General features: G+C 52.3%; 1 protein-coding gene across 1 annotated transcript in view; it reads left to right on the forward strand.

The window, feature by feature from the left end:
* The first annotated feature begins 14,851 nt into the window (after positions 1-14,851).
* Positions 14,852-15,097, forward strand: part of MDGA2 (MAM domain containing glycosylphosphatidylinositol anchor 2) — a 334,490-nt gene continuing 334,244 nt past the window's right edge. The window contains exon 1 of the mRNA XM_050711142.1: positions 14,852-14,924. Within this exon, the coding sequence (XP_050567099.1) occupies positions 14,852-14,924 (73 nt within the window). The remainder of the gene's footprint in view (positions 14,925-15,097) is intronic.

Consider the following 15,097-nt stretch of genomic DNA (forward strand, 5'->3'; position numbering starts at 1 on the left):
CTTCTCCCTGTTGGGAAAAAGGAGAACAAGCACCTCTTATCATATTTGTATAATTAAAGCAAAAAAGAAAATCACAACCTCAACTCTCAGTCACAACTGGGAATTCACAAGAGCAGAATGCAGTCAAATACAATTATTTATCAGCCCTAGCTTGAGAATAGCTTTTATGAACATCCTTTATTATCCTTTCAATCAAAGACAAAGGAGGCAAAACACTCCTATGGCTAAGTCACTCTGTCCTTCAATACCTCTCTTACTGTTTTATCCTTATATGCATTTTCACTAGCATATTTTGACCAGGTTTCTGGGCATTGGTGGCTTTTGTTTGTTTGATTGTTTTTCTTCTCTTTGGACTTAGGTGTGAATGTCAGCACTTGCCCTTTGCTCTGCTCACAAAGTTGAAGCTGTGGGAGCTGTTTTTCCATCCTATTAGACATTGGTGGTGAGATGGTGTTGAGTAATCAGATGCGGACTACTGAGACCAATTCCAAGTTTGCATAGAGAAAACCATCCTCAGTGCCTTTTTTTCTTCATCAAGAAAGACCCCGTAAAAGCAACACAAGAACTCACATAGCCCATACAATTTCTTCCCATTGTCTCTATGCAATAGGCATTCAATATTTCAGTGTCAGTGGAAGATGCTATGGTACAGTGTCACCATTATCACCCAATGGAGACCTGCATTGTACCCAGAAGAGAGAAATGGAGAAATTTGTATTCATTGCTGTGAGAGTCAAACTACAACCTTTTAAAGTGCCTCTTGCTAGGAGCCTTCCCACATGGTGTGGTGCTAAAAGTGGTACCTGAACTAACCCCACACTTTGCCACTGACAAGCTTTTCAAAATCTGTGCTAGTCTAAAGGAATAAGGAAACAACATATGTTGGAGCCCATACTGCAGAGTTCTGTATGTTTCCTACCTGTAGCATGCAAACCAATTAAAAATGCTACCTCTCTATGCAGATCATGCCTCATTAGCATGTGTAAAGTTTGAGACAGAATTCAAGATATTCTGAAATAACTGTGAAGGTTGAATAACAAATTAAAGATAGCAAACTATGAGCCCTTATCCTCTGAAAGTTGGCTGAAAGCCTAAATTTATCCCTTTCATCCCAGCAACTGGTTTGAAATTCCTAGTTCAAATGGAAAATAGTCAAAACCACCTCCCGAGGAATGGAGAGATGACCCAACAGAAATCTGATCCACAGCGCATACCTTTAAAAGTTCCAGTAATCCTCATATAATTATTGTATGGTTGACTTTCTTTTTTCTTTCTACTCCCATGTGTGCACTTCAATAGAAAAACACTCTTTATTTTTCTGTTTTATGAATTATACAGTCAAATATAAATAATAGATATGTTATTAATAAAATGGCCAAATATGTATTCCCCTCAAAATTCATGAGTTTGAATAGAATGTCAAACAGATTACTGGATGAATATTTGATATTTTAATTTATTGGACAATTTCTTACAAGAATAGCTGAAGTCCCCTATTAGACTTCTTACCCCTGCTCCTGAAATGCATCTGCCACCAATTTATGCCTTTTCCCTTCCAATTCTATGAAGCTGCCTCTAAAGAAAGACCTGTGGTTGCCAGAATGGCCCAAAACTACCTTCATGCTGATACTGTGACCACCTGCCAAAGGCCCTCAGCATACACCAAAACAACGTTTGGGATGCTCCAACTTTCCTGGGGACTTCACGCATCTTCTTTTTGGAGGGTAAAACCAGATATCTATTAAGTGGTGCAGTCACAGATCTGACAGTAAGGTTTCTCCAAGGATGAGAGTAACTTGTCTTTGTACAGCTTTTGCCTTGCCAAAGCCAACCTGAGCACTTGGCCTTCCTTTTCCAGGCTGCTGCCATTGTGTTTTTTTTCTTCACTTCATCTTCCCACTTTGGTCCTGCTCCTGCATACCTAAGGACCAGGCAGAAAGCAGAACAACCCTGGGAACCCCACAGCAATGATTTAAGACACAGGGTAAACATGCATGTAGACATAAATTAAGTAAGCTAATGATCTTGATCTGCCTGAAATTTTATTTAGTTTTTCCATCATATTAAGAATGGTGCACAATTTTTTCTCAGCCATGATATTCTGATTTTTCAACAAAACGGACAATAAATTTGACTCAAGCAGGAGAAAAACAGTAGCCACTAGGGCTTCTATAGGGGATGTCTCCCCACTTCTGTTGCTGGCTTTCTGCTCTCCCCACTGGAGACACAGTAAAATAAGTCAGAGAAAAGGATGGAGGCCCTCCAAATGGGAGTAACTTCATGTCACTTCCACTTGAGCTGAAGTGAAGTGGGTTTGTGGTTCAGCCCAGATCATTTCCAGTTTTCAGCCCACCTTGCTAACCAGTTGGCAATGATGCAAAAGGGAGTATAGAAAATAACGGAAGGGGAAGAAAAGTCTGACTCAACTGAAATAGGAAGAGAAAAGCATATTTTCTGAGCATAGATGAAAAAGGAGTAATTTTTGTCTGGAATTCACCTGCAAAACTCATTGCCATAAGCTATTACTGAGGTGAAAAGCCTTTTATTCTTAAAAATTATTAGACAGGTGTGTGAAGTACTGGATATAAATTAAAGGACATATTTTTTTTTCAGAAACTGATTGCATATTAGGCAATTACAACCTTTTTTAAAAGCAAGTAGCCATTTCTATTGATTTCACCTAAGCCGAGCCTCTAAAAGCATCTGGTCCCAAATTCCACTCTATTTTAGTCTCAAATTCCTTTCATCGGCCTGAATTAGGAAAAAATAATTAAAATCTCAATGTGGAAGAGTTTTGCTGTTGAGTTGACATAAGTTCCCGTCTGACAAGAGCCAGTCCAGGAGCTCTACATCAGACCGACCCACTGTAGTATATTTCCCGTGCATACAGGAAAATGCCCCTAGGTGCAGGTATGTTGGGCTTTCCTAAGCCCACTGGCCCCCAAAGCACAGCAGATACATTTGTTGTATTTTAGGAGGTGTAGCATAGCCCAAGCAGGTATTTCCAAGAAGCTCAGCCCCAAGGGCTTGGGGCAGCTGGGTAAGTCGCTCCCATTTCTCCAGGTTGGCATTGACCTTTGCCCGTTAACCTTTACAAACCCCACTACTCCAGACACTGCACATTCCCTTACCATTTACACTAAGTGTTTTAAAGGTCTTAAAATGGTACATGGTAACTGTACCTTTGTCACATATCTCCAGCAAAGTCCAGCTCCCTTTGGTACTCTGGAGCCATCTGAATGGGTATCCAAGGGAATGGAATATTACCACCACTACATTTTGGAAAAATCTGAAACATTGTCTAAAACTGGTTTCCAAAGCAGAGCGTGGACTGTGTGGTCCTCCACAAGGATCACCTGGGGCCATGGCAAAGAGTTTTGGGTGCTCAGCAGCAGTGTGCCATGCCACCAAAGCTCATTGTCCTCATCTGGCAAGGTGAGGGTCGAGGTTTCCAAAGGGAAGTCAAGAAGGTGCTCCTTGGACTTGTCCCGTGGCAGGAAGGGATCCAGCAAGCCATGGACCCAGCATGGGGCTCCCCAAAGCCTTGGGACTGCTTGTGGCCACGCTGATCTGACCTTTCCTGTAGCAAAATGACCTTTAGAGCACATGCTGATGAAGCCATAGCTGTCAGATGTGGTGGGTGCTCAGACTCTGCCTCAGCAATGGCTAGCACAAAAATGGAGTAGGCTACATCTGTGTGCCTCCATGAGCTTTTTAATGCACTATGTACAAGGCCTAAGTTAGATGAATAAATAAGATGAAGATGTTGAACCCTGAATCCATCACTTGGTGGCCAGTGAAAGTCTGTGTGGCAGTTAGGGGACTTGCAGACTTAGGCAAAATATCAACTGTGAAGACGAGACTCTGTCAATCCATCAGTGAGAGTCACTCCCCGGAAGGGCATTGTCTCCATTTATCAACATTCAAAGGAGGATAATAGCTCCTCTGCTTGGGTGGGGATGCAAGCAAGCTCATTCACTTCAAGAAGAGAATGAGATGGCATCCAGTTTCTCACATGATGTGCTCCAAGATGAGAACTCATCTTTTCCCTGCATTTGTACAGCCTTGAGCACACAGGAACACAAGTCCAGGGTGAGCTCCTGCTTAGAAGTGAGCCTGGCCTCTTGCTCTCCATCTCTCCCAGCCGTCCTCACTTGGCATCAACATATGGCTGGGAAATAAAGTCATTTAAAGTCATTGCATATCCTAGGCTTTTTTCTTCTTTCAAGCTTGTCATGCTAATTTCTAGCCTTGTGTGCCCTTGCCAGCCATGAATCTTAGCTTAAAATCAAAGCATTTCCAAACAGGCTTTCTCAGGAGATGAAGCCATGTTTGCTACCAGAAGATTTCTGAGGCAACAAAGCACATTGCACAGTTGTTGAAAGCCTGTTTCTCTGGGGCTTCTTCAAGCTAATCAAGGCAGGCACTGGTGTTCAGTTTGAGTCAAAAACAGAACAAGCCAAACAAACAACATGAAAAATTGCAAGAAGTTAGAGGTTCGAGGAGGGGCAGGTAATCAGGGACACAAAAAGTGAGGTCTACAGCAGGAATGCTTTAAAAAAAATCAATATAACCCTTTAAGATGAGGTCTAGGTTTGATTGCTGTTCTTTTGCATGAATAGCAATTACTGGGCCCGAGATGTGTGAAGTATCTCTTGTTATTACACTGCTGTGCTGCTGCCTGATGGGAACTATCATTTTAAAGAGGATGATACCAAGTTGGGTGGCCACACTTCTGAAAATTACCATTTTTCCCCCCTTTTAAGAATGCTCTATTTGTCATTAGAAACTTCAACAGGCTTGCTAGGTCCAGCCGAGAGCGGAGCCAGCTGCAGGCCTCTTGGCGCTTGGCAGAGCATCACGGCCCTGCCTGGGGAAGGTGCAGGATCAGCGGCATGGTGGAGGAGCTGCCATGGCTGGTGGTCGGACTGAGTATTTGTCCTTGAGTGCAGGGCCTAGATCTCCTTTGTTTTGGTCCATAGCTGTACCAAGGGAGGACAAAAAAGAGATGATGTTTCTCACGGGGGGGTCACAGAAGAGAGTCCTTGAGGCACCCAGCCCAAGAGTACACCAAGCACGCTATCCCTGTGACTGTGCAGCACTCAGGCTTTGCATTCGCAGCTCACGTGGTGCCTGTCCCAGCAGTGCCACAAGGAGACCTGGGGAGCACTGTGGCCACCGGAGAGCAGTGCAGTGCTCAGGCTTGAGAGCTCCACTGCACGGCACAGCTCCAGCTGGAGCCTCACCTCCGCAAGCAAGTGCCGTGTGTGGTACGTGTGCCCCTGGGGTATCTGCAGTACAGAGGTGGTGAAAAATATAGAGCATCTGCAACCCACCTCTCCGCCACAAGCAACTCCACATCCTAGAGAAGGAAAGCACGAAGAAGCAAAGGCCACATGGCTTTGCCCAGACAGGACCATGCTGAAATACACCAGCCTCAGCCATGCACACCTAACCGCCTTCTTGCTAGCAATATCAGGCCGTGGGGCAGCTGCTTTGCTAAGTGATAACATGCTGATTTGCACCAGCTGGCCAGCTGGTCCCCTCGCTCAAAAATCTTCCAAAATCTGACGCAGTCACGCAGTGCTCACCCTGCGGAAATTTTATTAACACTTCCGCCAGACACCTCTAAGCTCCCTGTCCGTGGCCATGAATCGGTGGCAATGCTCGCAGCCTAATAGCCCAGTGAAAAATTAATTTGCTCATCCCGCGGTTCCCAGGAAGCGTCAGACCCGCAGAGCCCACCCCTTAGCGCCTCCCCAGGGGGTTTTACCCCATGCACTCCAGGAGCACCGCGCACGGAGGAAACCTGTCTGTGTCCTGGGGACGGGCCCAGGGGCTCAGAACCCCTAACAGCCTCCAAAATAACCTAAAATAAAAAGTGTACTATTTTTGACCCTCAACCACAGCTGGTTAAAAACTGCGGTGGGTTTCACTGGAAAGGGAAGTGCCGCCCTGCAAGGATTTGGGGTGAGAACACGAAGCCGGAGCCCACTGTGCTTCCTCCCTCGGCCCGTGGCCAGCAGAGTGCACTCAAAGACATCCTGAGCTCATGCAAACCTCTCCTGCTAATAAAATCCATCCTGTCTTTAATATGTAGCGGCTGTAGTGAGGAGCTGCTGAAACTTAATTGTTTCCCCTTGCATTACGAAGAAGAATAGACACTCCGATGGGATTTTATTTTATTCAGGGAAATAAACTCAGTCTGATTGTGTTACTTTAAATAATTCCCAGGATTCATTTCCATAGTGCAACAGGGGCAACTTCACCAGCAGGAGTGTTGTGCATTAATATTTCCCTTTAACTTAACAAGAATTCACTTTTTTTTCCTGCTGATAAGGCACAAGACACTCATTATTTTTTGAATATCAGCCTTATTGGAGTTATCTTTCTGCAGTGGCTGTTTGTAAAATAGCCAGGCTAACGTAAGGACTGCATTTTTAGCATTTTGTTTCTTATTGACAGGATGTCCAACTTCTTCCATTGCCTATAATTTGATGCTTGTGGTCACAATGTAGCCAATACATTGAGCAGCCCCATTTGTCACTGGTTAATTAAATGTGACCGACTTCTTTCATGCTGTCCTTCCCTTCCTCTCCAGGGAATCGCTGTTCACATGCCAGTCAGTGTTAGCGCAGCAGGGCAGAATATTATTTTGATTATTTGATACAATAGTGCTGCTTTTTGCAGCCAAAACTGCGCGCGCGCTTAGGCATAAACAAGAACACACACGTCTTGCTGGTGCAACAGCATTGCTGTTGGAGGACAAAAGCAGGCAGTGGGATGTGTCTGCCCACAGCGGGTGTAAGTTAATTTGGCTGGCCCATCCTGTGGGACTTGGTGCTTTGGTATGGCGGGTAGGACCGCTGAGTTTATGAGGATCTACAAGGGCATCTTCCTGTCCTCCTCACCCAGAGCGATGGGGACCTCGAGGGGGATGTCCTGCAGCTGAGTAATGGATTAACTAAATGTTCCCAGCTCTGGGGACAGCGAGCATCCACGTGGCTGCTCCTCCCTGCCGGCGGGTGGAGCGGATGGAAAAGGGCTGCAAGGCAGCCAGCCGTAGAGCATCTCACAGCCGGGCGTATGGTTCTCTGCCAGATTGACACAGGCCCTGCAGGCGTCTGAAGGAAAACCAGTGGACCCAGGCAGGGCTTGTTTCAGCCACTCACAGTGCAGGGACCCGGAGGGGATTTTTTTCCTTGGTGAGTCTGGTGCTTGCTGCACAGCACAGCCCTGCTCCTCCGCAAGGAAAAGGGGCTGTGGCTCTGGCTGCCAGCCTGTTGCTCACTCATAGTGGATCACAGATGTGTAGGCATTCCTTCATTCAGGCCACCTCTACCGACCTTGAGATACAGACATGGATCTAACTGGAGCATCCTCCATGTCACTATCAGGCTGCCATCTCTGGGCACAACAAGTGCTGGTCCTTGGAGCCTCGGAGACCTTCCTCTCTTCGCAAGGATGATGAAGACCTCATGGACATACAGCAAGCTGAGTTACCCAGGGAACAAGCACACAAAAAAATAAACCAACGTAATTTAATTGCATAGAGTTGCTGTTCTTGTTGTTTTCAAGTGTCCTGTGGCTCACTGAGCCCAGGGAGGCTCATGCATGGTGTAGATGGTATTAGCACATCTGTACACCACTACAGCTTGATGCACACGAAAGCTTCAAGTGTGCACCAAAGTTTGAAGAACACGGCAAAACCCTATTCCTATGGCAAGTATTAATGGTTTTCATTTACAGTCTCGATCGTCTTTATTTTGGAGACTGAAACAGAACAAGTGATGCATTACAGAAGGAATGAAAAACCAGAGGGGCATCACCTCGATTTGAACTCTTTGTCCCAGGAGGGTAAACCTGAAGCCACGCTGACAAGGCATCCCATCCTTACGGTGGTATAAAACTGCCCAGGTGTGTACCGAGATGTCTCCAGACCCCGAGACAGATAAGTACATACCCACGCATCGCTGCTTCTCTCCTCCTGGACAGAGTCTGGTGTGGCGAAGGTGTCAGGGAGCTCCCTCCCAACAAACCAAACACCACTGAAGCACTTGGGGAAATCGGTTTGCTTCTTTCTAATTTTTTTTTTTTTAAATGGGATTAAAACTTTTACTGAAAGTCAGTGGGAAGCAGTATTTTGCTTGGGTCGCCTGGGCTGTGCTATGGCCCTGGGGAAGATGGACCTTAATCTAGATTCTGCAGGGCAGTGCTCAGTGGCAGGGCTCCCTCTGTGTAAGGCTGGAGGATAAGAGGGATGCACAGCACTGACCACAGGGGCACTTCTGCAGCCATCCTTCAGGACCCAGAGCGATATCCCAGAAAGCAAATTTCAGCCATGAAGCAGTACCCAGACCGTGAAGTGGCATTATCCTGGGGAGCGTGGGTACCAGAAGTGACAGCATTTGAACTGAACAAATGAGAAACCCACCAGGGAGAGAAAGCCCGAGGCACACAATAACATTTAATTTGACCTTGGACCATCTCCCACCAGAGGCTCAAATCGTTTCATCCATGTAAATTCTTCGATGCCTGGAGGATTCTGCTCAATTCACACCAGTCCTGAGGAGCAGACCTAGCCTGAAATTAGGTAGTTTACTATAATTTATAATAGTTCTGAGACTTAAACTGCACCAGTGAAGATAACAGGTGTGTCTAAAGGGTCTGTCACACTTAGTTATTTATCTAATAACTCCATCCCTTGGAGTTTTGGCCCTAAACATTGTTAAATGAGCCTGTTTCAATTTTCAGAACAAACTCCGTCTTATCAAGAGAGTGTGAACAGGCACAAGCAGAAACCTCCGGAGGATGTGGGGCTACCACTTTGAACCAGCCTCAAGGGGCTGGTTCACTTCCAGCGTCCAACCCGAGAAAGGCAAAGCCTCGTGGATGTGGCAGCTGAACCCCATGGGCTCAGAACAGAGTTGGGCAGAGCCTGCACTGCCCGAAGGATGAGTATTTGATGTTGGTGCTCTTCGCTTGTTCCTCTGCAGAAATGGTGGGGGAATTCAGTGTGTGCGTCTGAGAGAAATGTAAAAATCCTGTAAAAGTGGAGGAGCTCTCAGTACTCTGCAACCGCAGCAGCTGGAGCTTAAACAAAAGTACCATACAGCGCGATGCACAGGCAAAGCTGACAGCCAACTCTTACCTGGCTATGGGAGAGCAACGTTTTCACAGTGATACATGCTCCAATGTCTGTGTCGCGTGTAACAGTGAGGCTGGCACTGATCCCCCACGTGCATTTCCAGTTCACGCTGGTTGAACCCATCCTGCATTATTCGGCTTCACCCTCGGGGCTGTGGGTGGGTAAGGGCAGTGCTCCCACCTGCTCCACAAAGCCCCTTGCTGGGCACTGTGGGTGCTTGCCCCAAACCTTCTGCGTGCATGGGCTGCTCCCTGGGAAGCAAACAGCAGAGCGATGCCGACAGGAGAGGTGGGCAATGCTGTGCCGCAGCGCGATTCCTGCTGCACCAGGGCTCCGACAGCACCGCCGTGCCTGTGGCAGGCACCTGACAAATGCTTTCCTTCCCCTTTCCGGGCTCTTCATTCTAGGATGATTTGCTAGTTACGTATAATCTGTTCGTGCTCCAAACATGCCTTCCGTGCTATGGGCAGTCTCCAAATTCAGCAGAATTATGAGACCAAGTTAAATCAGTTAGTTTCGCTGTGGTTTTGTCGGGTGTTGGAAATCTCCAGGCAGTGTGGCTGATGAGGAGGGGCTACAATAACATGCACAACTCACTGACACTGCCAAATTACTGAGAATCTTAATGCTACTTAATGGTCTTTAGTCAAATCTCAATTATTTGTGGACTTGCTCCCAACAATGAGACAGAAAATAATTTGCTTTCGTCTGGTGTTGGATGAAGTGAAAAAGGTGCTAAGAAAAGAGCTGAAACACTTCTTGCTTCTGAAATAAATGGCCGCTGAAGTGGTGGAAGCATTACATTCCCAGAACTTTTGTTATTCGAGCAGTTAGCCTAATTCAGTTTGATTTATTTCATTTTATTTTATTTACCTCGCTTCCTCCTGCAATAGCAGAGGGGCCTGTAGCGTGCACTCAGTGCTGCGTACAGCCGCGCACCGCCTCGATATTGAGAAATGCGAATCAGCCCGCTGCGGGGAGCTTCGCTGACGGCTCCTCATTTCGGGGGCACGAAGAGCGCAGTCAGCTTTATTGACATCGGGATGTTTTGCATCAGCCAGCACAGCAGCATTGCCAGCAAGGCAGCAACAGACCATGCTCTGCCCGCGACCGAAACGCCTGCTCAAGTCAGCAGAGCCCCAGGCGCCCACCAAGGGGCTCTGCAGGGGGGGGACGAAGCTCCTGGTTTGCTCAGGGGACCCCAAGCAGGGGTCCAGGGGCTTGCACCAGGCTCGGCCTTGCTGTGCTGCTCCCCCAGCCCCAACCCATGGGCACATGGCCCAATCTGGCATGAAGTCTCCTTGTAGGCCTCTGGCTGCCGTTTGCCTCGCTGGGTTGTCCTTGTGGCTTTGGGAGCAGTCCCCTGGCAGGGAGCAGAAGACAGCACCAAAACAGAATCTTGCTTTGGGGTTAGAGGTGACAGATGAGCTCGTGAGCCTTTTTGGTGATACGTGAAAGCTGGAGGGGAGCGTGCAGGCAGCCAGCAGGGACCTCCCTGGTGACATGCCTTCCGTCCCAGAGCAAAGCAGGGCCGGGGCTGATGGAGGCCTGGCCTCGGCAGCACCATGAGTGAGGGCAGCCGAGATCCACCTGGAAGAACTGCTGGCTTCCCTCCTTCTTGGCACATGTCTGATGTAAAACTGCTTGAAATAACAAACACCAAGCGCTAACAGCACACAGCGAGAGGGGAGAGGTGACGGTGACCAGGGGACGAGTGGCACAGTGCTTGTTTCAGTCCCAGAGGGGGGCACAAGGGGCCCGTGCAGCCAAGCCCAGTGGGGACCAGCCCAGTACACAGTGCTTAGCCCCTGCCACCTGCCCATGGGGCTGCATCCTGCATTGCTCCGCCACCCAGCCCCGATCCCCCAGGAGCAGCCCTGCTGCCGTTTGGTCTCGTAGAGAGCGATTTGGGACACTCAGCAAACTGGCTGTCAGGCAGCTCTGACGGGGCGAGTTATTTTAATTCCTCCTTTTTCCTTCAGCAAGCTTCTATCTAGCAGGATGGCCAGGTCTAGGTGCGCAGCTCGCCACCATCAAGCAGATCTTTGCAATAGTTGTAACATCAAGAACAAGATACTTCTAAAAAAGCCGTGTCAGACGACACTATTCATATCATTTGGGCACTTAACCCACAGAGATTTAAGCGCCGGTTTAATTTCAGCCTCTGAGTTATTTCCACAAATTTCAGCCGCAGTGCTTTTGTGGAAAGGTTTACTGGGTGCTTGGCCTCTGCAGCACCGCAGCCTGAGCTTCCAAGGAAGCCTGCCAGTGATGTGCCAACAAAACGCTGCGTCCCCTCTGACGGCTGCTCCGCAGGGTACGGCAGCAGCCAGTTAATGATCTCAGGCTTGAAGATCAAATAATGCATTTGTGCGGTGACGATCTCGAACTTAATCGTAGAAGGGCTGGAAACAGGGTAAGAAAGGACCACTCCTTTTGAGCTGTCCGACCCACAGCACAGCCAGCAAGGGACGTGAGGGAGGTCTGGCCCTCCTTCCTTCCAGCCCCAGCGAGATGGGGCAGGGCTGGGCCCCAAGCTGCTCCCACCAGGGCCTGCCATGAAGAAAACATACATCGTCCTCACAAGGTCACAACAGCTTCTGGAGCAGGCCCAGATGCAGCGCTGGGAGTCTGTGCGCTGTAGGAGAAGGAAGACCAGGGGAGAAACAGCAGAAGGGGGGCAGAGCCCTGGGTGCTGGTCTGGGCTGGGCGGGCCAAAACCCAAGAATGGCAAAGCCAGCGCTTTAGGGACAGTTCTACAGGCACATGGCAGCACGGAGAGGGCTGGAGGTTGGCTTCAGGTAGAGAAAAGAAAAAAGGCAACTGATGGCTGAATGTAATCTACTGAAGGCCACACTGCAAGCGTAACCTCTGCAGTTCTACCAAGGCACAATCCCCAAATTCTCCTTGCAATTGGAAGACAGGTAAAGAGGGCTCTCCACCCTCCGGCAGTGCCTGTGCTCCTGGATGGCCGGGCCTACTGAGCTGAGCCTCCCTGGGGTCTGCCAGGGAGGGACTCCCCTCACGCTCTGCCTCCTCATCACCAAGTGAGCCATGGCCAGGCCTTGGCAGTCCTTCACCTCCTCTGGGAGGCATGGCCAGGCCTTGGCAGTCCTTCACCTCCTCTGGGAGGCATGGCCAGGCCTTGGCAGTCCTTCGCCTCCTCCGGGTGAGTGGATCCTCCACACCTGGAAATCTCGGTGCAGGTGAAGCAGGAGGAAACCCGCACTGTGTTGCCGCCATGTCCTGCAGCCAAGTACGAAGCTGCTTGGTGATGGTCTGCTGTTTGCTCCGGTGCGTCACCGGAGCAAGGAAGCTCTGGTGTCCTGCATAGAGCAACCTCTGCTGATGCCCACCTGGGATGGGGCTGCGCCCAAACAATCTGGCCTGAGGTGTGGGTGCGGCTGGAGGCTCCCCCTGCATTTGCCAGTGTCGCTGTCTGCCTGCCTTACCAGCAAAGCAACAACAACATGGATTTCAGTATGTGGCTACACACCAGGCTGGATCTCTGCAAGCCTCCCCAGCCTTCAGCCAGTGCATGGAGAAGGGCTGCATCCTTCCCTCCTTCCACCTCCTGCCTTCTCACTGGGTGAGAAGAGGGAGCAACCCCTGCCAGAACCGAAATCTGGCATGGAACCGAAATCTGGCCCCTTGTGTCTGGCAGCATATTTCTAAATGATGGGTTGGACTGCTGTGAGAGCAGGATGGACGCTCCGGAGAGCAAGGCACTGGGTCATCTCAGAAGGGCAACACCAAGGCATTCTGCCCCTGTCACCAGCAGCCAGGAGAGCCTCAAACACGCTGGAAGAGCCCAAGCATTGTTAACACTGTCCCACCTCATGGCAGTGGGATCACAAGAAATCCTGACAGTGCAATTGCTTCTTCCAGAGCACATCACTTAGTCCTGGCCTTGAGCACCAACCCTTAATTGATGCAGGCAGTGGAGGAAGCTGAATGTAAGTGGACATGCCCAGATCACTACGCTTCAAGACTGCAGGCTGAGCCCTGTTTTGCAGCTCATGGGTGTGTTAGCGTGACGGGGCAGATCCTGAACCTCCTTGCCCAGATTAAGCCTGGATTGCCTTGGGTTCTCATCGTCTTGGTGCAATCTTTGTAGGGACCATGCCAGAAGGAGAGAGCACAGAGGCAGCCACTTCCCAATGAGGCTTTGGCTTGCTCTGGTAAAGGGAGGCAAAGAGAGACCTTCACCAGCACCCATGGGACCCCGAACTATACAGACATACTCAGGCAGCTGGAAAAGGTGCTGGGACCAGCGGAGTATCTCAGGGGCTTGATGGAGGCCAGGCACCAGTACTGGAGGGAGGTACAATGAGGTGGACAGTGGCCAGCAGCTGGGTGTGCTCAGCCTCCCCCTGGAACTTTGTCCCCTTTACACCCCCCTCCCTGCGTTGCCTACAGGCACAGCAGGGTCTGGCGCCCCCGGGCTGGTGACTGCCCCCCGTGCGCCTCGAGGACGCACGGAGCTGGGGAGTGCAGCGCTGCTGCTCCCGGGTCCCCAACGGTGGTGCGGAGCGGAGTGGGGCTGGGAGGATGCCCGGGGGTGCCCAGCCGGGGGGTGCCAAACCGGGGGGTGCCCAGCCGGGGGGTGCCCAGCCGGGGTGAGCACAGCCCGGGGCTCTGCCCGGGGCCGGCGGGGGGTGCTCGGTGCCGCGGCCGTGCCATCCTTTTCCCCCGCCCCGGTGCATCCCGGCGCGGGGCGCGCAGGCAGGGCGTGCTCAGGGCGCCCCGCACCGTCCGCACCGCGCAGCGGGGCCCCGCGGGGAGCGCCAGGAGCGCGGGGGCGCTCAGCCCCGCTCCGCACCGCCCCGCACCGCCCCGCGCACCCCGGCTCCGAGCGGAGCGCCGCCCTGCGCTCCCGGTGGCGGCGGCGGCGGCGGAGCGGCGGGGACCCGGGAGGCGGCGGCGGCGGCGAAGGAGGAGGAGGAGGAGGAGGAGGAGGAGGCGGAGGAAGGCGCGCAGCAGCGAGCCACGCAGCTTTGACGTCGCCGGGCTGCGGCTCCCCGGCTCCGGCTGCCGGCACGTATAGCACAACGTGACGGCCCCCGGCCGCCCTCCGCTCACACGCAGCGCTCCCGCACCGCACCCGCACCGCACCCGCACCGCACCCCGCCATGGGCCCGGCCGCCGCTCCGCGGGCGCGCTGAGGGCTGCTGCGGGCGAGGAGAGGAGAAGAGCGGAGAGGAGCGGAGGAGAGGAGCGGAGAGGAGCGGAGCGGAGCGGAGCAGGGCAGGAGCGCGCAGCGCAGCGCCCACCCCGCGCCCCATGCGGGCCCCGCGGCGCTGCGATGGCATCTGATGGCCGCGGGGCGCAGGCGGCTGCGGCGGCCCCGGGAGGCGCTCGGCGGCCCCGGGAGGCGGCGGCGGCCCCGGGAGGCGCCCTGAGGGGGCTGCCGCTCTGAGGGGGGGCTCGCCCCGCGCCCCCCGCTGCGCAGGAGGAGGAGGAGGAGGAGGAGGCGAGGCGGAGGAGGAGGAGAGGAGGAGGAGGAGGAGAGGAGGAGGAGGAGGAGGAGGAGGACCGGAGCGGTGCCCGCCGCCTGCCCCCGCCGCCCTGCCTGCGCGGGCGTGCGCGGCTCGGCCGCAGCGGAGCGCGGGGCTCCGGCGGGCGCTGCTCTGCGCTGCCCCCCCCCCCCCCCCCGGCGCCCCCCCCCCCCGGCGGGCTGGCTATGTGGATGCTCACGTGAAGATGGATGTGGCCATCGGGCTGCTGGGGCTGCTGACGGTTCTGCTGGAGGGCAGCTCCGGGCAGGGGGTGTACGGTGAGTGCGGGGCCGCGCCGTGACCTTGTCGCCGCGATTGTCGCCGAGATGTGTGTGTGGGGGGGGGTCGGAGGGGTCTATGGGGGGGGTCCCCAGCGGCCGCGGGGGCGGCGGGGCCCCGCTGAGCGCCGCGGGAGGCGGCGGAGGCAGCGCCGTTGCCATGAGACGGCGGC

The sequence above is a fragment of the Cygnus atratus genome, chromosome 5 (genome assembly GCF_013377495.2).
Source record: "Cygnus atratus isolate AKBS03 ecotype Queensland, Australia chromosome 5, CAtr_DNAZoo_HiC_assembly, whole genome shotgun sequence".
NCBI classification, from domain to species: domain Eukaryota; kingdom Metazoa; phylum Chordata; class Aves; order Anseriformes; family Anatidae; genus Cygnus; species Cygnus atratus.